Consider the following 25,271-nt stretch of genomic DNA (forward strand, 5'->3'; position numbering starts at 1 on the left):
ATGGCGGCGGCGGCGGCGGCCGCGGTGGTGGCGGCGGCGGGCGCCGAGGGGCGGCGCGGGGCCCTGGAGGCGGCGGCGACGCCCGAGCGGGGCGGCGGGAGCTGCGTGCTGTGCTGCGGGGACCTGGAGGCCACGGCGCTGGGCCGCTGCGACCACCCGGTGTGCTACCGCTGCTCCACCAAGATGCGGGTGCTGTGCGAGCAGCGCTACTGCGCCGTGTGCCGCGAGGAGCTGCGCCAGGTGCGCCGCGTCGGCCGAGCCGCGCGTTCGGGGCGCCGGGGCGGGCGCGGGGCGCGGCCGGAAGGGGACTTTGCCTTTCTGGTGTCCGGCCGCGGGCCTGGCGGCGCCGGCTTCCAAAACACAGGCCTGGCGGCAGCCCCCACCCCACCGGGGCGGGCTGCCGACTGGGGGGCATCTGGGGCAGGCAGGCAAGAGGTGGCCCCGCCGGGTGGTCGAGGGAGCGGTCCCTATGGGGACGGTTATAGCAGTCTGTCCGGACGGTTATGGCAGTCTGTCCGGGAAGCAGAGGGTCAGAGTGGGAATTTCCAGCCCAGCTGTGTGTGTGGCTCCTCGGGGTAACCCGGGCAAGGTCCTCCCGAGACTGGTGCTTTGAGCTATTGAGGTACTCACACCTGCTCACCGGAGGGGGAAGGCTGAACCACCGAGACTTGCTTAGATTGTTGGCGGATGGGGACAAAAGTGTTAGAAGTTTTTCTCCTTGCCAGTTCCAACGGGGGTGGGGGTGGGGGTCAGGTCCAGAGTGGAGGCGGGATGTTTCTGACTCTGTCCAGACTTGGAAGCCCTGGAGGGGGTCAGAGAGGGCACCGTGGAGTGTGCCCCCCCCCCCCAAAATGCCCGATGCTGGCTGGGAGCACCTAGCTGGCGCTCCCTTGGTTTGGTCTGAGATATGTTTGCTTCCAGCGTTGTGAAATTCCTCTGGTTTGTTCATGGAAAGCTTGGGCTGGTGACATCTGCCAGGGAATCTGACTTTCTTCTTCCTAGAATTGACGCAGAAACGGCATTGTTGAGCAGTAGGTTTCCTTAGTTGTGTTTTTATTTTTGTTCTAGGTGGACATTTATGTTAGGGGAGCCAAGGCTATGCTGTAATTTCATGAGCACCTACTCTGTGCTCTTCTCAAAAAAGACAGAGATGCCGTTACTCTGTAATGGGGTGGACAAGAGATGGACCTGGGAGAGATCTGGGGTACAGGAATCGTGGGGAGGACCTTGGGCCAGTAGCTTAGTGAGCACCTTCCAGCTCTGCCAGTCTTGCTTGGCATGAGGTCACCCTTGAAGGGCCAGGTTTCCCAGTGCACCTGTAGTTCCCTTCCAGGAAGGCAGGGGCTGCAGGTCTCCTCCGGAAATGAGAAGACATCTCTGTGTGGCTGCTATGGCTGGCATCTGGCTTCTCTTGGTCCTTGTGGGTCCCACACCCTCCCAGTGCTCTGTGGCAAGCAGCTCTTGACATGAGCTGTTAGCAGGCTCCCACAGGGGTGTGCTTTGGCACTGGGTGCCTCTGGCCGATTCTGGCATACCTCTTGGGCCTGCCCTGAATTACTGGGCATCAGGAGGGTGTCCTGGGAACTTTGGGAGATGATGATCCTCTCACTCATCTTGCTTCCTCCCACCTTGAACTGGCACTTCTACCCTAGCTGTTCCTGTTCCCCGGCTGAGTTCTGCCCTGTCCTCTGAATGTCCCATGCCCACTCGGGAATCCTGCAGCTACCCCCAGGGGCTGTCTCTGCTCTGTCCTCTGCGCTGGGACTAAGTGCGTAAAAATCCCGAGGAGAGCATGCCAAGATGCTGTGCGGAACAGGCCTCCACCTCGACTCAGGGCTTCCGGGTGCCCACTGTGGGGCAGGCGTTGCAAAGAGCAGACGCAGAGCAGCCCAGCAGCTGCTGGTCAGGCGGGGGCCAGATGAAGCCAGACCGCCCAGCAGGTGCTCAGGTTGGAGGCCAGGCTGGCTCCTAGTCAAGACCAGCGTCAGCGGCCGTCTCACCTTTCCCACAGTCCCTGTTCTGACCATTGATTCCAGTCTTGCTCTCCGCTTTGCCCCGATGCCCGTCTCTAGCAGAGAGGCTTGATGGGGCCGCCGTACCAAGTGGGGTGTATCTGAGCTAGTGTGACCTCCCTTCCATCTCGTGGGCCAGACATGCGGGGAGGGTGACGCAGGTCAGGAGGCGGGGCCTGCTGCCTGTCCTTGCTAGTCCCGTGTCAGGGCCCCTCCCCGCCAGCCTGGTCCGCCTGGCTCCTCTGGGGCCTGAACTTCCTAGGTGGGGCCCTCACCACCCACCCTTGCCATCGGCTCACTCTCACCAGGGGTCACTGCTGGCACCACCCATACCCTCTTCTACTCAGTCACAGTGAGTGCCCACTGTGTACTGGGAGTGGGGGGCAGCAAAGCCCCAGACAGGAGCACACACCCACCCCTGCGGGGGTCCAAGCAGGGCTCTCATCCCATCTCCCTCTCCCTTTCTTCAGGGACTAGCCCAACCATCCTCGGGCCCACCCATGGATGCCCTTTCCTTCTTGGACGTTGACAGCCTGGCTGACCCAGGGGCTTCCCAGGATGGTCCATCCTCAAGTGTCTAGGCCTGGCCTGTGCCTCTGTCCTTGGATCCATAACCCTACCCCTTCATCATGATCAGCAGCATGGGTGGGTCTCAGGCCATGCTGGTTGGATCTCTGGTGGGTACCTCCCCACCCCTGGTCAGACCCCGTGGTCCTTGTCCAGCGACTAGGTCTCACCATTCATCTCACTCTCTGTGGGGGGCAGGGATGCTGGCTACACCAGGCTGCACTACTGTCCTGTTGTGTACTCCTCGCCGGTCCTGACACTGGCACAGGCCTTGGGGGCCCCAAGCCTGCTCTTACAGCCTGTCTAGGAGGGGCCCTTAGCGTTTTGCCGTTCCTGCCCCCGGTGCCAAGCCTGCTCACCCTCATTCTCAGATCCAGCCCTGAACCTGTGTTCCATGGCCACATCCCTCTTCCTGCAGTTCTCGTCCCTTTCTGAGCCACCCCAGTGTCCACCCCTCTCCTGGCTTGGGTCAGGTGTGCCCAGCATTGGCTTTCCCAAGAGACTGCTCTGGAGAGACAGACCTCTCCCCCACCACCTCCGCCCACACAGCCTGGCAGTCCTCCTGGGAACTGCACCCCGCCTCTGTCCACAGCGAGGGTGCCGGCAGTGAGATACCCCCCGAGGTGGGTCCAATCAGACCTCTGAGAGGAAGGCGCTGGAGCTGGGGGGACAGTGGTGACAGTGGCATCTTGGCACAGGTTTCCTCTGGGGAAGGAAGTTGTTCTTCTGCTGAGTCTGTGGGATTTGGATGCTTTTTGGCAGGGGCTCCCTTGTGGGAGGGAGGACACTGGGGCTCCTGAACCTGCTCCCTGCTCCCCGAGTCCCAGCAGCTGGTTCCACGACAGACCTTCTGATCTGTGGCCGGCCAGCAGCATTCTGCCTGGCTCGTGGTCCTGTGCGTGCAGGCGCTGGTACCCCAGCAAGAGATGGGACGAACTGGGGTCAGGACTGGGAAGGCGCCCTTGTGAGGGCTGGGTGTGGCCATGTCCTAGAAGGGCAGATCCAGTGAGAAGAGGCCAGCGTGAGGTCCAGAGGCCTGGGAAGGAAACCAGGGGGAGGGGGAGCCATGGGAGCGTAGCTGCAGTGAAGCACCTGCCCAAACTCCATGTGGGGTGGGGGCAGGGGCGGGAGCGGGTGGCCGCATTCACCAGACAGGATGACGCAGGGGCACTGCTCATCCTTCTGCCTCCCCCAGAATGGGTGTGGTTGGACCAGGGTACCTCCCCTGGGCTCCTGTGAGGGGCTTGGGGTCAGCTTGCTCGCCCCACAGTGTGTCATCATTAGTGCACATTGAGCCCCCCAGCTTCTTCCCAGACTCCCAGGGAACTAGTCTTAAGCATCCAGCTGCTGGGGGCAGTGTGACCACCATTCTCCCCAGCCAGTCCTCTGCTTTCCCAAGTTCATGGCCATTGTGATCCCAGACATCCTCCCTAGCTGAGCCTAAACAGAGCAGAGATGACCTTGACATGATTGTTCCCAAGGTGAGGACTCTGAACAGAGGCAAGCGAACCAGACCCAGACTTGGAGGGGACAGTAGTGGAGTGGGAAGGGCTGTGGAGAGACCAGAAGTATGGTCGTGGTCCAGAGAAGAGGGAGTGCTGGAAGGAGCAGGGCCCTCATTCGTGCAGAGGGAAGACCTGAGCCTGCAGGAGGGTCCTGGAGGCACTGGGACAGGGGTTTTCCAGGGGGCAGTCTGGCAGGCTGTACCTGAGATGTCCTGGGAAACAGGTGCACAGGGGTCTGCACCCAGGTCGTGGCCAGCACGCCCCAGCTCTGCACTTTGGCACCCCGACAGCTGGTTAACAAGCAGGAGGCAGCCAAGGGCTGTGGCTGAGTCCTGCGGGGGAGCCTCTCCTGTGGCATCACAGGTGGATGGAGGGTGGCTAGGCTTGATGTGTCGTTGCCCGGCTTGTCCTGGTGGCATTGTTTCCCTAGCGGCTTTTTGGGTGGCATCTCTCCCTTCTCTGCCCTGTGCTCAACACCCATGTGATGAAGGCCTGGTTTGCCCAACCATGTGGTCCAGGTCACTGGCCCCAGGGGCTCACTGCTGACGTCTCCTCCTCTGGGGTGACTTCCATTCCCCCTATGGGGCTGGTGTGGCTATGGATAAGTGGGGAATCTTGCCGCCCCCTGGTGGCGAGGCCGGGCATTGTGTCTCCAAACGGGTCACCCGGGGCTCGCCCTCTGGCTACAGGTGAGGAGAGGGGCCTGGGCAGGCTGGGATGGCATAGAGTGCTGCTGTGGGGCCCGCCTCGGCCTTCTCACCAGGGGCTGAGTACCTCCCTCTTCTCCGCCTGACAGGGTCCTCCACCAGGTGTCCGCGGCCCTGCTCACCCCCCTCTCACTTGGTTCCAGGTGGTCTTTGGGAAGAAGCTTCCTGCCTTTGCTACAATCTCCCTCCACCAGCTGCAGCACGAGAAGAAATACGACATCTACTTTGCTGATGGAAAAGTTTTTGCCTTGTACAGGTAAGAGGGAGCCTCAGCCTGGGATTCTGACGGGCTGTGCCCAGCCCAGCACTGGGAATGAGCACATCCTGGTCCCCTCCTGTGTTCCTCACAGCCCTGGGACCAGATGTCAGGGCCCGTGCTCCATTTCCTCTCCTGTAACAGGGTTGCTCCTGCCTGCGGGGGCGGTGGAGGCAGGAGCAGAGGTGAGTCCAGGGAAGGCACTCCAGGATAGCGCATGGTGCCTGCTTTCTGAGGCTCTGCCATGCTCACTGGAGCTCCTGGGAACTGGGCTCTTAGCTTGTGGCAGCAAAACCCTGTAAAGGGGTACGTACAGTTGTCTTGGGGGTGATCGTTCCCTTCCAGGAGAGGGGTGGGCCCTGGTGTGGGCCCAGTTTTCATGCCCTGCTGATGCTTAGCCATCCAGGCCAGGAGCAGCTGGACTCCGCGGGCAGAGTGATGCAGGGCATCGGGGGGCGGCGGGGATGGGGGAGTGCTGGTCCTAGCAGCACTCGAGACAGCCACCCTGAGTGCCTACAGGGTCGGGGGCCTTTGGTGTCTCTCTAGGCAGCTGCTTCAGCATGAGTGCCCACAGTGCCCTGCGCTGCCGCCGTTTGGCCTCTTCGGGGACCTGGAGCAGCACATGCGGAAGCAGCATGAGCTCTTCTGCTGCAAGCTGTGCCTCAAGCACCTCAAGGTGTGCCTGTGGGGGCGGGGAGAGCCAGGTGCAGGCAGGTGGGGGCTGGGCCCTGGGGGTCGTGGGAGGGGGCCCACCCGCACCCAGCACCCTCTCCCCTGCAGATCTTCACCTACGAGCGCAAGTGGTACTCGCGCAAGGACCTGGCGCGACACCGAATGCAGGGGGACCCCGATGACACCTCACACCGTGGACACCCGCTCTGCAAATTCTGTGATGAGCGCTACCTGGACAACGACGAGCTGCTCAAACACCTGCGCCGGGACCACTACTTCTGCCACTTCTGTGACGCGGAGGGGGCCCAGGACTACTATAGGTGGGCGAGGGCCTTGGGCGCTTCAGGGGATGGGGTGGGGCGGGGAGGGGAGGGGCCGTGGGCAGGGCCTGCCTGCAGCTCCCGCTGACACCCCGCCTGACACCCCACCTCGCCAGCGACTACGCCTACCTGCGAGAGCACTTCCGGGAGAAGCACTTCCTGTGCGAGGAGGGCCGCTGCAGCACGGAGCAGTTCACGCACGCCTTCCGCACGGAGATTGACCTGAAGGCCCACAGGACCACCTGCCACAGTCGGAGCCGCGCCGAGGCCCGCCAGAATCGGCAGATCGACCTGCAGTTCAGCTATGCGCCCCGGCACTCGCGCCGCAACGAGGGTGAGTGAGCGGGGCTCCCTCGGGCTGTAGCCGCGTGCGCTCCGCGGTCTGACCCATCGTGTGTCGGTGGGACAGAGGACACACCTGAAACCGGTCACCCCAGGGAGCTCCTGGTGTCTTCATCGACAGTTCGGGGGGCGAGGGTCGGGGTTGGCTCCTGGGCCAGAGCCCTGTGGAGTGCCTGTGGCCGTGGCAGACCCTTCTCCCCTTGGGGCTGGTGTGCACCCCAGAGGAGTCTGAGTGGGTCCTTCGGGCTCCTTTGCTGGGCGAGTGAGGAGGTCTCTGCTGGGCAAGGTGAGCACAAGCCTCAGTCTGGCCCAGGCCCGTGACAGGCTCTGTGCCCGCTGCAGGGGTTGTCGGGGGTGAGGACTACGAGGAGGTGGACAGGTACAACCGCCAAGGCCGTGCTGGCCGGGCCAGTGGTCGTGGAGCCCAGCAGAACCGTCGAGGAAGCTGGAGGTACAAGAGGTGGGAGGATTTGCGTGCTGTTGACACTCTCCTGGTGCCACCCCTGAGGCGGTGGCCGCGGCCTGCAGCTGCGTTAGCACCCCGCACGGGGTTCGGGGGACTTTGTCTTACTGGTGTCTGGTGTCCTTGGCTTGGTGGTGGGGTCTGCTTAGTGTCCTGAGTGAGCAGACATCCCCTTCTCTTTTCTCTGGTTCTAGCCAGAGACGCCAGGACCCTGCAGGTGGGGATGCGCCAGAGGGGCCTGTGTCCCTGATGGGGTTCAGTGTAAGCAGGCCATGAGATGCTCACGCTGCAGGCACGTGCCCAGGCCAGGCACTGTCCCCAGTGTCCCACAGGATGGAGGCATCTTGGACCCCACAGCACTGGGCCTGTGTGCTGCCTGGGGAGCCCCAGCCTGAGACCAGCTGGCTCAGGAGTCCTGCTGCATTTGCATCCCCCTCTGCTGGCCAGTGAGGGCTGGCTGGTGCAGGGTTCGCTGGCCCCAGGACGTCTCCAACGGAGGATAGGCTTGGGGTTGGGGGGAGGCCCCTCCCAGCTCCTCGCCCTGCACAGCACCCGGTCCCAGGCCTTGCCCAACCTGAAGGCCTCCCCCTCCCAGGGAAGAAGAGGACCGGGAAGTAGCAGCGGCCATCCGGGCCTCGGTGGCCGTGCAGCAGCAGCAGCAGCAGCAGCAGGAGGCACGCAGGAGTGAAGACCGGGAGGAGGGTGGCAGAGCCAAGAAGGACGAGGCAGGGGTGCGGGGGCTCGAGGAGCTCCGAGGCCCCCGGCGGCCGCCCCGGACTCAGGGCGAAGGTGCAGGTGAGCTGGTGCAGCCTGTGGGCGCCTGGGAGGTGCGAGGCAGGCTCCCGGCTGGCACAGTGCCCAGGAGTGACAGGGCAGAACCCTGAGCACCCCTTGGAGGGTCTGCTCTCACCCCCAGATGTTCTCATCCCTGACGTCGGGTCCTTTCGTTGCCTCGTAGGCCTCAAGGAAGCCTCGCCAAACGGTCCTGTGAGCCCAGAGGGCACCCCAGCAACCGGCCCAGCCCCAGGGGCTGTGCTTCCAAGGTACACTCATGCACTACTGGGTCAGGGTGGGGGTGGGGTGGGCTTGGCCCCACAGGCCACTGACATTACTCCCCTCCCTGGGCTCAGCACCCTCCCACCTCCCACTTCGAAGCTCAAGGATGAAGACTTCCCCAGCCTCTGCGCCTCCACGTCCTCCTCCTCCTCCTCATGCTCTGCAGTGGCGGCCCCAGGCCCCGTGGGGCTGGGGCTCACCTACCCTGTCCCTGCCAGGGGCAGGAGCACCTTCCAGGAGGACGATTTCCCTGCCCTGGTGTCCTCCGCCTCCAAGCCCAGCACTGCCCCCACCAGTCTCATTTCTGCCTGGAACGGCAGTGGCAGCAAAAAGGTGGCACATCCCACCGCGGGGGCCCCAGCTGCCAGCGGGAGCAGCCAGCCTGCCAGGAAGGCTGGGAAGGGAGGCAAGGGCAGCAAGAAGGCTGGGCCACCGCCTTCAGAGGAGGAGGAGGAGGACGGCCGCACCGGCCTCACTGCCCAGGAGCTGCGGAGTGTGCCCACCACGGTAGCCGTCTCCTCCCTCCTGGCATTGGCCTCCACCCAGACCCTCACCAAGGTCGGCAAAAAGAAGAAGGTGGGCTCAGAGAAGCCAGGTGCCGTCTCACCGCCCCCACTGCCCCCTGACAAAGATGGGCCCCTTGGGGCCGAGCAGACCCCCACCACGAGCGCTGGCAGAGCCGAGGGGCCCGTTGCCCTCATTGTCAATGGACATACAGAGGGGCCGGCCCCAGCTCGCAGCACGCCCAAGGAACCTCCTGGGCTCCCACGGCCCCTGGGGCCCCTCCCCTGCCCCACACCCCAGGAAGACTTCCCCGCGCTTGGAGTCCCCTGTCCACCCAGGATGCCCCCTCCCCCAGGTATGTGTGTCTGCCTGCGGTCTGCTTCTGGGTATCTGGAAGGGGGCCAGGGTGGGAGAGTGAGACTGGAGCCCGGGGTCCCAGGGGAGCATACCGTGAGGGGCGGTGATAGGCTAGCAGGCAGGGGAGGGAAGCCTAATAGCACCACTGACCATGAGCAGGCTGCTTGCCCTCCCTGTGAGATGGGGCAACCCTGGCACTTTCTGGAGCTGGGGGAGGAAGTCGCCCCAGCCCGGGATTGCCAGGCAGGAGCTCAGTGTATGTGCTGCCTCTTGGCATTGTCGGGCCCTGGGCCTGCTGTCCGGCGGAGGGTGGCTTGTGGATGGAGCCTAACCTTGGTAGGCGGGGCAGCAAGGGAAGCCTCCCGAGCACGTGGGGAACAGGTCACCATCTGGGTCTTGGTCCGCCTCCCCTACAGGCTTCAGTGCTGTGGTGCTCCTGAAGGGCACTCCGCCCCCACCTCCCCCTGGCCTGGTGCCCCCCATCAGCAAGCCACCCCCTGGCTTCTCAGGCCTCCTGCCTGGCTCCCACCCAGCTTGTGTCCCCAGCACTGTCACCACCACGAAAGCGTAAGTAGGGGTGGGCCACCCCGCCTTGTGTCCCTGGAGGCCGGGGAGTGTCCTCACCCTGGGCCACCCCAAAGAGCTAAGGCGCCCCCTCCTGCCTGTTTCCTGACCCTCAGGCCCAGGCTGACAGCTGCGCCCCAGGCCTACCTGGTGCCTGAGAACTTCCGGGAAAGGAACCTGCAGCTCATCCAGTCCATCAGGGACTTCCTGCAGAGCGACGAGGCCCGCTTCGGCAAGTTCAAGAGCCACTCAGGGGAGTTCAGACAGGTCAGCCAGGCAGGGGTGTGGGGGGCCAGTGCGGTCACTGTGGGGGCTCAGCCCAGCCTGGGCATGACTGGCTTTGGTTCTGGGTGGCAGGGCGTGATCTCCGCAGCCCAGTATTACAAGAGCTGCCGCGACCTGCTCGGGGAGAACTTCCAGAAGATTTTCAACGAGCTGCTGGTGCTGCTGCCCGACACGGCCAAGCAGCAGGAGCTGCTGTCCGCACACACGCACTTCCGGGGCCGGGAGAGACCTCCTGGCACCAAGGCCAAGAAGAACAAGAAGAGTGCGTGGCAGGGCAGCGCCCGGCCGGCAGGCCTGGATTGCTGCGTGTGCCCCACCTGCCAGCAGGTGCTCGCGCACGGGGACGTCAGCAGCCACCAGGCACTGCACGCCGCCCAGGACCACGACTTCCCCTCCCTGCAAGCCATTGCCAGGATCCTCACGTAGCTCCCGCCAGCGTGGGCAGGAGCTGCCACACCCAGGAGCCTCCTCCCTCCTCCTTCCTTCCGGGCTGCCACACAGCCAGGTAAGGCCCTGGTGAGGCCACCTGCTCTGGCCCCTCTGCCGGCCGGCCCGCTGGGCTCGCCAGGAAGGCCTGCCCTGTCTGCACACCATCACGTAGGAGTCCATCCGGTTTCCTCCTGGGAAGCGCGAAGACCTCTCCCTCCGTGGTGGGCTGGTCTGAGTTTGAGTTCTCATGCTTTTGGAAGGTGTGAGGGGAGGGAAGGGCCGGGACGCGGGAACCTGTCCGTGCTGTCAGAGCTAGTGACAACAGCGGCCCTCTGCAGGCCCCCCGAGCCCGAGGGCTGCAGCGCGGGCGGCCCCCCAGCCAGAAGCTGTGGAGCCGCCGGTGCCAGAGTCACGTGTTGAGAGTGTTGTGTAAACGGTTGGCTGTTTCGTGATTCAAGAAGATTCAGGATTAAAAGCAGACACGAAATTGTGCTCCTCGAAGTTGAATCTTTGTATGAGACAAGCTGAATCTGGGATCTCAAATTGCCTCTGACCTTTTATAAGACCGTGTATCTTCAAATAAATTTATTTTGCAATAATGCACATAGCTGGTTGTTCTGAGCTCCTCTGCCCTCCCAGGTCACCCTGCAGCAAGGGGTACTCAGAGTCGTCTGCGGCTCCAGCTCTGGCAGCCAGCCAGGGGCCAGCTGCGGAGGGGGTGACCCGTGCACACAGCTGGGCAGCTGGGTTTTGCTCTCAGGACATGGCAGCTGGTCTGGGCCCGGGGCCCAGTCCTGGACATTGGCACTGCCCAGGCCTTCCAGGAATAGACATGGCCATGTGTGACCTATACTCGTGTCGCCAGTAAAACATCCCTCCAGAGCATGGGGTCCTACACAGTCCAGGTTTGCACCCACAGATGAGTAGTGAGCTATTAGCACTCCAGAAGCAGTGGGGGGTGCGTGTGACATCCAGCCAGAAAGTAATCTGTGCTTCATTATTTGCATACAGTATGTGGGGAGGGGACCAGACAGAAAGCACCCCTTTCTGCCTGAAACACACAAATAGCAGAAGACAGTTCTAAACACAGCCAAATCAGGCACAGGAAATGTCTTCACATGAGAAGAAACCTGTCTCTGGGAGTCGGGGAGGGGCGCCCGGCCACACCGGCACTGGCTACATGATGCGGGTCGTCGAGGGGGACTGCGGGGGCTTGGCCAGGGCTCAGGGCCCCTCCACAGACAAGAGCCTTCACCCTCGTTACCCTCCCCTGGGCTGTGTGGAAGCCACCTGTCTTCCCTGGACAGGCCGGGAGCCCCTCACCACTGATGCCCCCTTTGCAGACCCCAGGACAACCAGCCCCATAGAAGAGTAATCTGGAAAATGGGGGACCTCGTTAAAAGTGAGGAGAATCAGCTATCCTTCACGAAGCAAGAACCACCTCACCACACGGCACCACTGAGGGGGTGTGGCACTGTGCCAAGCCCAGCTCAGTGGCCCCACCCTCGTGGCTGCAACTATTACGTCCTCTTTGGGAAGGGGAGCCCGGGGCACAGAGAAGAGACTTGCCAGAGACTGCCCTGCCAGCCTGGATGTGGCAAAGCCAGCCCTCCAGCCCCAGGGACGGTTCTCAGTCCTGCTGCCCTCGGCTGGGACATTACTACACAGACCTGAACAAGTAACCAACATAAAAATCCCAGTGGATGGGTTCGGAAACGAACAGGACCAATCTGGGGAGATTCCAGAGGCTGAACTGGTGGGCCATGGAAGGTGGTTCTGCAAGCCTGTCACCTGAGCACCCAACGGGGCCCCAGGAAAGACGACGACATGCAGAGACATAACTGCTTTTCCGTGGGGTGAGGAAAGAAAACTAAACAAGCACTAGGTGCCTGGCCGGCTTTGTGGGAGGACCATGTGACTCGATCTCAGGGTCCTGAGTTAAGTCCCCACGGTGGGTACGGATTTACTTAAATAAAAGTAAATCGTTATTTAAAAAAAATAAAGTGGGATGGGGCACCTGGGTGGCTCAGTGGGTTGAGCCTCTCCCTTTGGCTCGGGTCATGATCTCAGGGTCCTGGGATCAAGCCCCACATAGGGCTCTCAGCTCGGTGGGGAGCCTGCTTCCCTTTCTCTCTGCCTGCCTCTCTGCCTACTTGTGATCTCTGTCTGTCAAATAAATAAATAAAATCTAAAAAAAAAAAGTGGGACCCCTGGGTGGCTCAATTATACATCTGCTTTTGGCTCAGGTCATGATCCCAGGGTCCTGGGTCCGAGTCTTCAGCAGGGAGCCTGCTTCTCCCTCTGCCTGCTGCTCCCCTGCTTGCATGCTCTATCAAATAAATAAATAAAATCTTCAGAAAAAAAAGCACTAACAAGAATAATTCTTTAAAAAGCTACATCTCGACAGGACACAATTTAGAAAAAAATCCCAATACGTTCAACCAAAGAGGAAAAAACAACCCACTAAGGAATACGAATCATACTGTTACCACTGCTCTCGTCAATAGTCTGGGATCCTAAAAGATAACACAGGGAAGACCTTCAAAATTCTAAGGAACAGGACCTCACATTTATAGTTGCAGGAAAACTATCCTTGAAGAACGCGGGAGTAGCACAAAAGAAGTTCACAGCCGCAGACCAATGAACGAATTGTGAACAATGTGCAACTGCAAGTAGTAATTCCTAGTCCCACTGTTCTAAAAAGGAGCAGAGGTGGGCGTCTCCCCAGCGTTTCCAAGGGTTGGCTCTGACCAACCCAGGAGCAGCCCAGCCGGATGTGCGTGGGGAGCCTCAGGAATCCCCAGAATGTGGACGCCGGCCTGGCCTCCACCTGCTGCCCCTTCCTGGGTTCTGGGCCCCGAGAGGGCAGATCCCAACCTCGGGCACCCACAGGGACAGGGGTAGAAATGACTCCGCGAGCCGAGCGTCTGCGCCACGTGAACTCACTTACAGTCTTTTATTGTAAAGAAGTTGCGGTTGGAACATGGGACACGGGAGATACACAATCACGGAGTGTTCTTTCAGAAGAGAGAGAGAAAGATCCATATATACAAAAATTGTAAACATGTTCACTTAAATACCCACACAGTTGTCTATGCTACAACGTACAGGGGAGCCACGCAATCGGGACTCCAGAGGGAGGTGCTGTCTGTGAGAACGTTCTGTAGTGACATGATGTGAAAAGCCAGCTTTGAGCGATGCATGAGTAGTCAGCTACGCAGAGGGACCCCAACCTCGGGATGTGCCTTAAAACGGGGTGCAGGGCAGGTTGTTGAGGGGCTGGGCCAGGAAGCTGAGGGTAAAGGGGTTTGCACAGATGGGCCGTGTCCAGGGCACTGTGGGTACATGGAGACTCTTGGCCTCCCTCCTTGTGAGGCACCTGTCCTGCCAGGCACCCAAGTGCCCCAAGCCTCCCTCGAGCAAGGTCTTACTTGAGGAGAGGGCTGGTGCAACAACCATGTTGTGCCTTCCTAGCCCCAAGTGCCCACATCTGGGCAGACTCCTGGGCCAAGGGCGATAGGGGCAGGAGCGGGGGCCACAGGCAGTGGGGCTGCTTGCGGGGAACTACGAGGTGAAGTCCGAAGACTTGACCACAATCACAACATCGACAGGACCAGGCTACTCTAGCGAACCCGTGAGAGCAAACGGATGGAGGCTCCAGACAGACTGCACACAGCCCCATGGGGTGAACCACCACCACAGGACCAGGGACTGTCACTACCCCTAGGGACATGGGATGGGAGCAGTGCCCATGCTCCTGGGGACAGCCCCTGCACGCAGCTACAGAGGGCGGCTAGACCCCTCACCCCAGAGTGGACAGGTGAGCCACGGGCTAGCTGGCTCGTGAGGGGAATGGCCCCTTTGCAGGCCGATCCACTAGAGGCTGGAGGATACATGTCCAGGGCTGCACTGTCCCCTCCTCAGGACCTCAGGCCTGGGCTCAGCAACTAAGGGAACAGGGTGAACTTGGGGTGGGGGGCAGCCTAGGCACCCTGGGGGCTACCCTCTCTTGGCCCCAGACGGCCCACAGTGGCCACCCTCTCTGGCCCTGGCGCTAGGCCAGGAGGACCTGAGGGAGGTCCCAGGAAACCCTGGACTTTGGCTTGGGGGCAGCCTTCGATCCCCGGTGGGGGCCTGCCGGCCACTAGTAGGCAGGCACCTGGTACCCTTTGGGGCTGGTGTCCAGGGTCTCGGTGAAGGGAGGGCTCTGGTAGGTCTCGGTGCCCTCCACGCCGCTGCCCACTGGGTAGCCAGGGTAGGCCTGACCCGCCCCGGCGCCCAGCTGTTCGGTGGCAAAGAGCGACATGTCCGTGCCCAGGCGGAACCGCTGCAGGGCCTTCACAGTGAGCGCCACCTGAGGGGGAGCCCGGGGTCAGCCAGCACCGACCCCGCCCCACCCCGGCCCCGGCCCGGCCCCCGCCGGCCGCACTCACCCAGCTGAGGATGGAGAAGAAGCTGAAGGCGATGGCGGACCTCGCCGCGTCTCCCGCCTGCAGCGTGCCGGGCCCAGGCGGCGTGCGCTGCCACTGGTTGGTGAGGAAGCAGAAGCCCACGAACCACAGGAAGGACCAAAGCCCTGCGCGCAGGCGTGAGGGTCACAGGAGGCCGGCGCGCAGGCCCCGCCCCCGAAGCTAGAGCCCACCTCCGGGCCGCGCATCAGAAAGCGCGGGCTAGCCCCGCCCCGCGGAGCCCATAGGCCCGCCCCCTAGCCCGGCCCGCCCACCTGAGAAGCCCAGGTCCAGCAGCACAGCGCGGCGGCGGTCCCGGACGCTGCTGATCTGCTGGAAGCGCAAGTCGAGCAGCAGGAAGGCGGCGCAGGCTAGGAAAGCCCCAAGGCCGAGGGCGACTCCGAAGCGGCAGGCGCCCGCGTTCCCGTTGAAGACGCAGCGCAGCTCGGGCCCGCTGTCGGTGTTCACGTAACCCTCGTTGACGATGGGCCCGAAGACGGCGATGGAGAACACCTGCGGGCGGCGGGCGGCGCTCAGGGCCCTGCGGTGGTCCCCTTCCCCGCGGTCACCAGCGCGACTGTTCACGTCCTCTGGCCTGTCCCCTCGTTCCCAGGCAGCACAGGCCCCATCTGTGGATGGGGTCTTCGGGCACTCCTCTAAATACCTCCCTCAGGTATTTAAAATTATGGACAGCATTGCTATTTAGTGAGCATCTACTATGCCCAAGCACCATGATTAAAACCGCTACTTTACATGCATTCCTCCTAGAATCCTTCCCCCAAACCACCGGGGGGCCGTTGTTATCCCCTTCATAGATGGGAAAATTGGGGCTTCAATTATTGAAGTCACTTGGCTGATAAAAGACGGGGCTGACAGTCAGACTGGGTCCCTGGCACACTGTGGGGCCCACAGGATCTCTGCACAGTCCCCTAGACACTGTAGGAGCAGGAGCCTTCACCTGGACCAGTGATTCCTAGTCTCCAGTAGGTGGCGCTGTGGGAGGCAGGTGTGGAGAAGAAGGGGGCCAGAGCACAGGGGGGAGCAGCGCAGGGACAGTGGTAAAGCTGTCACCCAGGCCCTGCACGGAACCCACTCTCAGCATCTGGGAGCTGTGTGGCCTTGCTTCCTAACATGCAAAATAGAGTAACAGGTCCAGTTCGTGGAGTGTTGGGGCCAGAGAAAATAACGACCACCCAGCAGCATCCACCCTTGGTGGGCCCCCGAGGGATGATAGCCTCCTCTGGCTGATTAATAGCACCGTAAGGGTTTGGGCTCAAAGGCGATACTATTGGGGCACCTAGGAGGCTCCATCGGGTGAACATCTGACTATTAATTTCAGTTCAGGTAGTGATTTCATGGGTCATGGATTGAGCCCCAAGGAGGGCTTCATTCTTAAAGGGGAGTATACGCGAAATTTTCACTCTCCCCCTGTCCCCCAATTCATGCACGCTTGCTCTCTCGCTCTCTCTCACATAAATAGATAGATAGATAGATAGATAGATAGATCCTTTTTTAAAAAGGGCACCTGGGTGGCTCAGTGGGTTGAGCTGCTGCCTTCGGCTCAGGTCATGATCTCAGGGTCCTGGGATCGAGTCCCGCATCGGGCTCTCTGCTCAGCAGGGAGCCTGCTTCCTCCTCTCTCTCTGCCTGCCTCTCTGCCTACTTGTGATCTCTGTCTGTCAAATAAATAAATAAAATCTTTTAAAAAATTAAAAAAAAAAAAAAAAAGCCTCTGCCTTTGGCTCAGGTAGTGATCTCAGGGTCCTGGGATGAGCCTGCATCAGGCTCTCTGCTCAGCAGGGAGCCCACTTCCCCCCACCCCGCCCACCCGCCTGCCTCTCTGCCTGCTTGTGACCTCTCTGTCAAATAAATAAATAAAATCTTAAAAAAAAAAAAAAGAGAGGGGCGATACTCTTGATCTCTGGGGTTCACTCACTCTCAAGTTCAGCATCCCCTTACCACAAGGGCTGGAAAGCAGGTAGGCAGTAGACCATAGTCATTTTATACTTTTTTTTTTTTTTTTAAGTAGGCTCCATGCCAAGCGTTGGGTTTGAACTCATGGCCCTGAGTCGCATGCTCTAAAGACTGAGCCAGAGGCGCCTGGGTGGCTCAGTGGGTTAAGCCGCTGCCTTCGGCTCCGGTCATGATCTCAGGGTCATGGGATCAAGCCCCGAGTTGGGCTCTCTGCTCAGCGGGGAGCCTGCTTCCCTTCCTCTCTCTCTCTGCCTGCCTCTCTGCCTACTTGTGATCTCTCTCTGTCAAATGAATAAATAAATAAATCTTAAAAAAAAAAAAAAAAGGGGCACCTGGGTGGCTCAGTGGGTTGAAGCCTCTGCCTTTCGGCTCCGGTCATGATCCCAGGGTCCTGGGATCGAGCCCCACATCGGGCTCTCTGCTTAGCCAGGAGCCTGCTTCTTCCTCTCTCTTTCTCTGCCTGCCTCTCTGCCTACTTATGGTGTCTGTCAAATAAATAAATAAATAATCTTAAAAAAAAAAAAAAAAAAGACTGAGCCAACCAGACGTCTCTGGACCATCATCCTTCTTAAACTAGACGCTGCTCTTTTAGCTCTGGGTAGCCCTGTGTTTCTAAAAAAAGATCTCCAGTTTCAACTTGATTTCTCCTCTCCCTCTCCAGCTCCTTGAAATGGAGTCAAGAGGGAAACCCAGGTGCAGGGCATGGACACATCGGCCCAGAGCAGTCCACAAGTCGGACCCGAGCTGGCACCAGAACATAGGGGTCCTACTTCCTAATCTGCACCGAGTCACCTCACCCTGGGCATTGCTCTCCTTGAAGACCAGCCATTCGGTGCAGCTGGCAGCAGGAGCCACCAGCTAAATAAAACCCAGAGATCCTCACCCCACCTTCTCGTCTCTCCTGCCTGGAGAGGTGAGAAGAAGGAGCAGGCCACCTGGCCTAGGGATGCCCCAGTAGTCTAGGCTGTCCCCAAATCTGCCCCTCCCACACCACCCCCAGGAAGCCCTCCCCGGGCAGAGCCCCTTCTTGCTGCCCCACCCAGAGGGATCCCAGAACACCCCCACCCCGCGCGCGGACACACACACACACACACTTGCACCTGGAGGGCCTGGGAAAGGGCCAGCTCCCCTGGAAGGAGCCTGGAGGGTGTGTGTGAGGGAGAAGCAGGTGTAAGCGCCAGTTGGTAATACTCGGCTCCCATAGCCCCCTCCTCGTGCTGAGGCTGAGGGCTCAAACCCAATCCCGTTCCCGCCCCTGTGTCCGCTTCCAGGTCGTGAGGACAGGAAAAACGGGGCAGGGGCTGAGGAAGGGGACTGAGTTACACCTAAGGAAGAACTGGAGGATGGGGGCGGCGGGCGGTGACCTCTCAAGGTCCCCGGTGGTTGCCATCGGCCCCTCCCCCTCCCGCAGGTGGGCGCGCCCAGCCCGGTGACGTCACCCCAACCTGCGGCCGGCGGGGACAAGGATGGAGTCGAGGGGCGAGGGGCGAGGTTAGCGGGGAGGGACGTGGGATGCAAGGCGAGGCGGGACCCGAGACCGGGGCGGGGGCCGGGGCCGGGGTCACTCACCCAGGACGCGACCCTCAGTAGGGTCTGGGGCCGCCGCGCGAAGCTCACGGGGTCCAGGGCGGCCCCCGCGCGGCCCGCGCCGAACGAGGCTCCCTCCATGGCCAGACGAGGAGGGACGCGCGCCCCCGGCACCCTCTGTCTGTCTGTCCGTCCGGCCGGCCGGCCCCGCCCGAGGCCGCCCGGGTGTGCTGCCGAAGCTGCTGGTGCTGCCGCTGCTGTCGCCGCCTCCCGGGAGCGCGCGCCGGCCGCGACGGGGGCGCGCGGGGCGGGGCCGAGCCCGTGCCCCCCGCCAACTGGTCCGCGTGCGGGACTGAAGCCCATCCCTCCCTCCGCCGCCCCGCCCATACCCCTTCACCTGCGAGAGCCGGGTCTGAGATGGGAGACCACCCCCAAGCCCCCAAGAGGGGCACTGGGGGGCTGGGGACTGAGTCCACCACCGCCCCATACAGGCGAAGTCAGGAGTCAGCCCGTGCTGCAGCCAGGCGAAGGGACAAACCTGACCCCGCCCCTGGGGTAACCCAGGTCCAAGGGCTCCAGCTTCATCCCAATGAGCGGAGCTCCACCCTCCAGCCCTCAGGGAAGGGGAACCTGACTCCCTGAACCAGGTTCCCCTTAGACCAGAGATCAGTTACTGGGCCCTTTCCTATAACCCCCCAACTGCAACCCCAGCTTCTCCATCAGGGTTCTAGCCTCCCTGTCAGGGAGGGAGAAGGCCTCTGCCCCCCAGGGGCACTTGTCCAGGAGGTCAAGCACACAGACCAGCATGGGTGGGAGCATCTCTGCTCCTCTCTTGTGGCCAGATGCTGTCATTCCAAGGGCTCTCACTGAGCCCTTCACACTCCTGAGTCTCCCCAACTGACTTGTGGCTGGCATGTTTAATTTGGGGCTCAGGGACGGGAAGAAGCACGAAAGATGGGGGCCCCTGCTGGGCTCTTCAGCAGCTCCCGCAGCCCAAGCTTGACAGGGTCCCTCCCTCATGCTCCTTCCTGGCCGGCCTGGCAGGGTCCCAGATGACTGTCCAGGGCATTGCAAGAAACGTCTGCTTTTGCTGAGCATTTACAGTGCCAGGCCCTTCACAAGCCCCATGGACGACGGAAGGAACTGACTACCTCTGTCTTCGTACCACACGTGGACCACTGGCTGAGTTCTTCCAGCACATCAGGAAGCCCCTGGCCATGCTGTTCCTGTAGACAGAAGGGGATGCCGGGCTCGCCCCTTGTAGGTCCCACCCCAGGGCAGTTGTGGCCAGAAGTGTCACCCACCAGTCTTACTACTGGTCCCCGACACTGTGCATCCCGTCCGTCACTGCATCTGGCGGTGACAGCTCCCAATCGGTCTTGACCAGCGGCCACTTCCCCCTTTGGTCCCAGGGCAATTCAGACATGACCACCCTCCTGGAAATGCTTCCAGATGTCACCCCCTCCTTATGTCCCTGTTTCACCAGGCCCTTCTTACCACCCTTTTAGGGTTCTTTCCTCTTATAACCCTGTGAGCCCCTGTAATCTATGAACCTTGGGAGCCCACGGGCATGATCCTGCGACTTTTCTCCTCCCTCTCTGCCCAGTCCCTCTGTGAGAGTCCTGACAGCTTGAGCCAGAACCTCCCCTTGAACTACAGTCCTACTTGTCTTAGCCTGGGTTGGGGGGTGAAACCTCCAGGAAGTCAGAGTTAGGGGAAAAGGGAAGTGAGGCAGGACAGGAGAGCTCCTCCAGGAGCCGTGTTCCTGAGCCAACGGCTTCCCTGGAGAAGCTGGCTGGTTCTCCGACTAGCAGGTGACATGGGAGAAGCCAGAAGAAAGCCATGTGCTGGGAACAGTCCCTCGAGGGGAGAAGAGAAGAGCGATTTCTGTTGGCTGCTTCCTGCCTCCAGTTTCTTTGCCTTGCTGTCCTCTCTGGGAAGGTGTTGCCGAAGCCAGGACCCCCATGGCGCCCGCTGGGTGAAGATGCGGAGGGAGCCGTGCCGAAGGGAGGGACTAAGACACCACAGGGAGAGAGAGGACCCGTATGTGATGACTGCAGGGATGGACACATTGTTGCTGGGCCGTGTGGGCTGGCAGCCAAGCCTGGGGGCATGTAGCCGGGCAGACCTGGCAAGGGCCAAAAGCTACACGCCAGTCACCCCATGCCTGCTCTGCCTACAGTGTTCTCCAGAGCATGGATACTGGGAACAACTTCATCCTCCCAGCTGCTCGGGCCCGAACCCCCCAGTCAACTCTGTCGATCTTCTCTGACCCATCCTGGGCAAGCTTCCCACTCAGCTGCCAGGGGGGTGCCTGCCCTCCCTTGCTCCCACCCATACCTGCCTCATCCTAGCTCAGCAGCCAGAAGAACCTTCCAGAAGTCATCTTGCCATTCCTTGGCTCCAAATCCTCCAAGACCTTCCGGTCACAAGAGGTGGGTGTTAAAAACAGAGTCCTTGCTGGGGATGTGAAGACTTCGTGCCATCTGACCTCCCACTCACCCCTGACCCTCCCTCTGCTCCAGCACTGGGCTTCCTTCCTGTTCCTGGGGCTTCCCAGGCTGCTCCCACCCTAGGACCCTGTCCTCCTCCTCCGGAGCAGAACCTGGATGAAAGGAGGCAGCTGAGCGGAGCAGCAAGGGCAGGCCCTGTCTGTCGCCACAAGTCCCAGCACAAAACACACCAAAGCCAGGCCCTTAGTCACTTCTCTACCATTTTATTTTGGTCTCGAGCTCTGAGAACAGTGGCCCCGCAAAGCCTCTTGACAGGCCTGGTACAGGTATACGTGCTGGACAGGAAGCAAGCAGCAGTGCCGGTGGGACCACCGGGGAAGCCACCCTGCCTGTGCTCGCTTTGCAGGCACTGACCCAGAAGGAGAGCTCAGCCCCCAAGCCTTCCTTGAGTGGCAGAAAGCACAGGGCCTACTGAGCTGCCGGCACCACCGCCGTCCCTTCTTGCTACAGGGTAAGGAGACAACGGCCTAGCCCTCAAGGACAGGGAGCCTGGGCAGGCCTGTCACCTTCCTGTGCGGGGAAGCGGGCACCAGGATGTGGGGTGAGCAGGAGGCCGCATCCTGAATGGGAGGTGCAGACCGGGCTGTTCCTGCCTCCTTCATCTGCAGCCCCTCGGGCCTTGGCTGAGGAGGAGCCCTTGGGGTGTCTGCAGCAGGAACCCCACTTTTCCTCCAAACCTAAGAGGGAAGGAGCCCCTGAGCAGTGTCTGGGGACCATCCAACTGACACACGACAGGCTCAGGCTCTGACGCACTTTAATGAGTGCCCTGACCCCCTCTGGCCAGGCTGCCCGGAGGCCCAGGCTGCTGTCCCACAGCTCTGCTGGCCACCACCTAGTCGCAGGAGCCGTCCTTCCAGCCATCGCGCCAGCGCTCGTCCACCTGGGAGCAGTCGAAGTCGGGCTTGCCCAGCTTGCGGTTCACCTCGTTGTGCAGGCGGCACAGCCACTGGCTGAAGCGGGCCCTAGTGCGAGTGTCTGGCTGGTTCCTGCATATCCTGTGGGGAGGGGGGGCAGGTGGAAGGCCGGACAGGCAGCGGTCCCACCGCCCCTGCCCCACCAGCTCTGTGCCTGCTCCATCAGGGCAGGAGAGCTGGGGCGCTGCTGTTGGCGACACCCAGGAGGGCCCTTGTGCTCTAAGACACAGACACACGCAGCCCTGCAACCCTCCCACACTGGCACGCTCTTAGGCCTGCTCAACCCTTACCTGGGGAGCTGGGCCAAACCTGACCAGGACTCAAAGCAAGGGATTAAGACACCAATGATGCAACTTTATAACCTCCTAACAATCAGGAAGCCTCACCCCAGCATCCCTGGCCCCGGGCAGTGTTTAAGGGGTGGGGCCACACAAAGGCCTAATAGGAAACCTATTTCTAGCACCTGGGGCCCTGGGGCCTCCACCCAGCAAGAGAGCTCTTCTAACTGCCCTGGCCCCCACCTTCAGCGCAGAAACACTTAGAGGTGCCAAATAACAGCTCTTGGGCTCCCCAGTGAGGAAAAGGCTGCTCCTAAAACCAGTGGGTTCTCAAGGCCTTAAAATCAGCAGTCCTACTCCAGACGTCAGGCAAGGTGGGCTCATGAACCTGCTCGAGCCTCCAGGAGGACTCAGCAAGGGACTCTGTAAGTGAGGCCGGGTTGGGAGCCTCTGGAGCAGCAGCCCCATGCAGCTTGGCCCTTAGAGGACAGGAGACCGCTGGGTTGATCCAGTGCCCACTGCTGGTGGTTTGTGCTGGGGCTACTCTGCCACCAGGCACCTGCTTCTCCAGGCTCCCCTTTATGACATCAGGGGGGTGGGGGCGACAGGCCCCGGCTCCAGGGGCACTGCTCTGCGGCCTATGGACGATGCGGACACACTTACCTCTTCCTTATATCTTCAGCACACTCCTCACACGGATAAAACTTGGAAAATAAATGTATGAACTGGGCCATGTCTTGCTGCTGTTCTGGGGTGGGCAAATCAGGGTAGTAGGCAGCCAGGGTGTGGAGGACAGCCCAACTGTGCCGGCCCAGTTCCTCGCGATCCTGAGGACAGTCTTCCCTAAACTTGCTGTCCCGCTGCGGAAGGAGGTCGACCAAGGGTCAGTTCGTCTCCCCGGAGGAAGCCCGCAGAGCTCCCGTTTTCCCCACCCCAGCCAGAGGCCCACTGACTCGAGACAGCCCTGCGGCCGCTGATCCGCCACACACGTGGCTGAAACCCTAAAGGCCGGGCCTCCCTTGGGGGCAAGGTTTAGGGACAGCCCCCTGGCGGGGGAGGGCACAAGTCTGTGAGGCAGAGGGCCCGCGGGACCGCTCGGCTTGGGCCTCGGGACGTGGGCGCGGACGCCTGAGAACCAGGCGTGGCGGCCGGCACTAGGGGAGGTGGCCGCCCCGGGCATCTGCACCTTCTGCTGCGTCCGCATCCACGTCTTGAAGTCCACGCAGGCCCGGCAGGGCCGCCTCCGGGAGGTGTCCTCGGCGACCTGAGGATCGGAGGCCGGCGCCGGAGGTGGGGTCGGGGCCGAGGCGGCCGCATCTCTCCGCCCCGCGCCCCGGCCGCGCGCGTCCGTCACCAGATCGTCCATCACCTCCGAGCGCGCGCCGCCGGGCAGGAAGGAGAAGAGGCTCCCGCCACCGAAGCGGCCCCGCTCGCCGGGCGCCGCCATGTTGCCCGCGCAATGCCTGCCGGGCCAGCTCGGCCTCCAGATGGGCCTCCAAGTCGGTCTCCAGGCCAGCGCGCGCGCCGCCGCCAGGGCGCGGCCACAGGAGCCGGCCGCGCGCGCCGCGGCCGCGGGCACGGGCGCGGAGGCGGTGCTCGAGCTGGGGGCGGGGTCCGGGGCCGGGGCGGGGTCCGGCGGAGGGGTGGGGGTCTGGTCCGCGGCGTGCGCGGGAGAGGCCGCAGAGCCGGAGGCAGGGGTCCGGGCCGGCGCGGGCGCGGGGTCGGAAACCCGGGTGCCGGCCGCGCCCCTGAGCCTCGATCCGCGTCCCGAGCCTGACTTGCGTCGTCCGTGGCGGCGCTCCCGCTTCCTCCAGTAGAAGAGCAGCGTGTTGTGGAAACCACGCCGCGGCCGCGCCGTGGACTCAGCCTGCGGCCGAGGCGAAGCCCGTGTTCCGGCCCGTGACGCCCCCATCGCTCCGCTCTGACCGCCCCGCGTGCCCGCGGCCAGGCTCTGTGCCCTCAGCTGGGCCGCGCCCCGAGGCCGGCCGCGCGGCGCCCTGGCAACAAGGGGTGGCGCGATGAGCGCACAGAGTGCCGCGCGCGTTAGGGCCTGGGTCCCGCGGGTCCGCCCGGGCGACCGGCGCCACGACAACGGGCGCCGGCGGGTCTCTGGGCTCCTAAGGGCACCGAGTAGCCTGGATCCGGAAGTCTGCCTGAAGGGGTTAATAGCCATATCGCGAGTGGCCGCAGCTTCTATATGTACACTAATTCACCCTGCAAATACTTGTGTAGTGTCTAATCGGTTCCAAGTGCGGGTCCAGGCCTGGCCAGGGCGGGGCGCAAGATCCGTCCTGGACCTCCTCTCCGGGCTCATTGTCCAGTGGTCCAGACGGAAAAAGCAAGAACAAAACAAAAAAGTGGCACACTAACGAATATTCCCTGACAAATGGGGGGACCACGAACAGGCATGGTAAATCCAGGAGGTCTCCTTGAGGAGGTGACATTTAGGCAGAGGCCTAAAGGAAGAATAATCAGCTGAGGCAGGGCAGTCACGGCCAAGGTTGGAGGTGGGCATGGCAGAAAGGCGGGTGGGAGGGGACCTGGGGAAGGTGCTGAGAGGAGAGATCCAAAGGTGGGCAGGAGCACACGGAGGGCCTTGTCAGCCGGCAGGGGAACTGGGAATTTAAGGACCATGGGGAAGGACAATTTGGGGCAGGGCTACCCCAAGCGGATCCCCTTTGTGTTTTGCAAAGACTCCCCTGGAGGGTGGATTTCATAGGAGCTAGTGAGGAGCACGAGGTGTGGGTGGGGGTCGTCCAAGGGATAGATGAGCCTGGGGTCTATGGAGAGAGAATGGAAAAGAACCAGGGTTGCTGGGGTGTGAAGCAGGGGCTTTCGGCTGGGTCAGAGAGGGGGCCTCAGCACCCTTCTAGAGATTTCGGGCCGTGAATAAACAGGCCCTCTCCCAGCTTTTCTCCTTATCTTCAAGGGGAGCGGTGTCTGCCCCACCCTGCCCCCTGCCAGGCCAGCTGGGACTGCAGCATGGCCCCTACTGAGGTTGAGAGAGCGTGACAGCTGGGCTAAAGGCAGTCTGCAATTGAGGCCTGTGTCAGCAGGTGTTCATTGTCTGCGCCAAGACCAGGAAAGGTTTGAAAGCGCTGGTAGGACAGGTGCACAAAGGCCCTTTGTCAAGGCTAGGGTGATTTCTGGGAGGGATGCCCTAGAGGCTAACCCCTCCCTGGACAGCTTGGGGTAGGATTCCCAACCTAGAGCTGGTGGCCCCAACAGCAGATAGAGCCAATGTATGCCAGGGTTGGATGTAGGTCTGGAAGACTTCGCTATAAAGCAGCAGCCCAGAGACGTGGGGCACCGGAGTACCCCCTGTCTGGGGATTCTAGGGCCCAAGCCATCTTCACCCCAGTTAGTGGGGGAATGGTGGCTCCTGCTCTTGAAGGCTGTGTTTGCAGTAAATTGTGATGAAATCATGAATTCAGAGGCAGCTCTCAAAAAACAGTCCTAATCACCCCACCGTCCCCTGCCAAGTGCCAGCCACAGCAGAAAGGGTTCCTCTTTGTCCTGCCCCAAGTCTTCCCACCACGGGGCAACGGCCAGGGTGAGCCTGCGAGGTCCACCCCCCA

At 61.7% G+C, this 25,271-nt stretch overlaps 3 protein-coding genes across 3 annotated transcripts; 1 reads left to right on the forward strand and 2 right to left on the reverse strand.

The window, feature by feature from the left end:
• ZNF598 (zinc finger protein 598, E3 ubiquitin ligase) lies at window positions 1-10,642 on the forward strand. Its single transcript, XM_059415900.1, has 12 exons — window positions 1-240; window positions 4,935-5,047; window positions 5,594-5,723; window positions 5,828-6,039; window positions 6,156-6,373; window positions 6,724-6,841; window positions 7,440-7,639; window positions 7,803-7,887; window positions 7,975-8,759; window positions 9,178-9,328; window positions 9,442-9,592; window positions 9,683-10,642. The coding sequence occupies exons 1-12, from the start codon at window positions 1-3 to the stop codon at window positions 10,034-10,036; spliced, it is 2,757 nt and encodes a 918-aa protein (XP_059271883.1). The 3' UTR covers window positions 10,037-10,642.
• Window positions 10,643-12,965: 2,323 nt separating this feature from the next.
• SYNGR3 (synaptogyrin 3) lies at window positions 12,966-18,275 on the reverse strand. Its single transcript, XM_059415672.1, has 4 exons — window positions 18,031-18,275; window positions 14,763-15,000; window positions 14,473-14,615; window positions 12,966-14,393 (listed from the first exon to the last, which is right to left on the reverse strand). Exons 1-4 carry the CDS (start codon window positions 18,127-18,129, stop codon window positions 14,184-14,186), a joined length of 690 nt encoding a protein of 229 aa, XP_059271655.1. The 5' UTR covers window positions 18,130-18,275; the 3' UTR covers window positions 12,966-14,183.
• A 2,963-nt stretch (window positions 18,276-21,238) lies between these two features.
• On the reverse strand, window positions 21,239-23,210 carry GFER (growth factor, augmenter of liver regeneration). The gene is made up of 3 exons (XM_059415996.1): window positions 22,880-23,210; window positions 22,357-22,553; window positions 21,239-21,496 (listed from the first exon to the last, which is right to left on the reverse strand). Exons 1-3 carry the CDS (start codon window positions 23,138-23,140, stop codon window positions 21,334-21,336), a joined length of 621 nt encoding a protein of 206 aa, XP_059271979.1. The 5' UTR covers window positions 23,141-23,210; the 3' UTR covers window positions 21,239-21,333.
• Window positions 23,211-25,271: the final 2,061 nt, after the last annotated feature.

The sequence above is a fragment of the Mustela nigripes genome, chromosome 11, assembly GCF_022355385.1.
Source record: "Mustela nigripes isolate SB6536 chromosome 11, MUSNIG.SB6536, whole genome shotgun sequence".
Lineage (NCBI taxonomy): Eukaryota > Metazoa > Chordata > Mammalia > Carnivora > Mustelidae > Mustela > Mustela nigripes.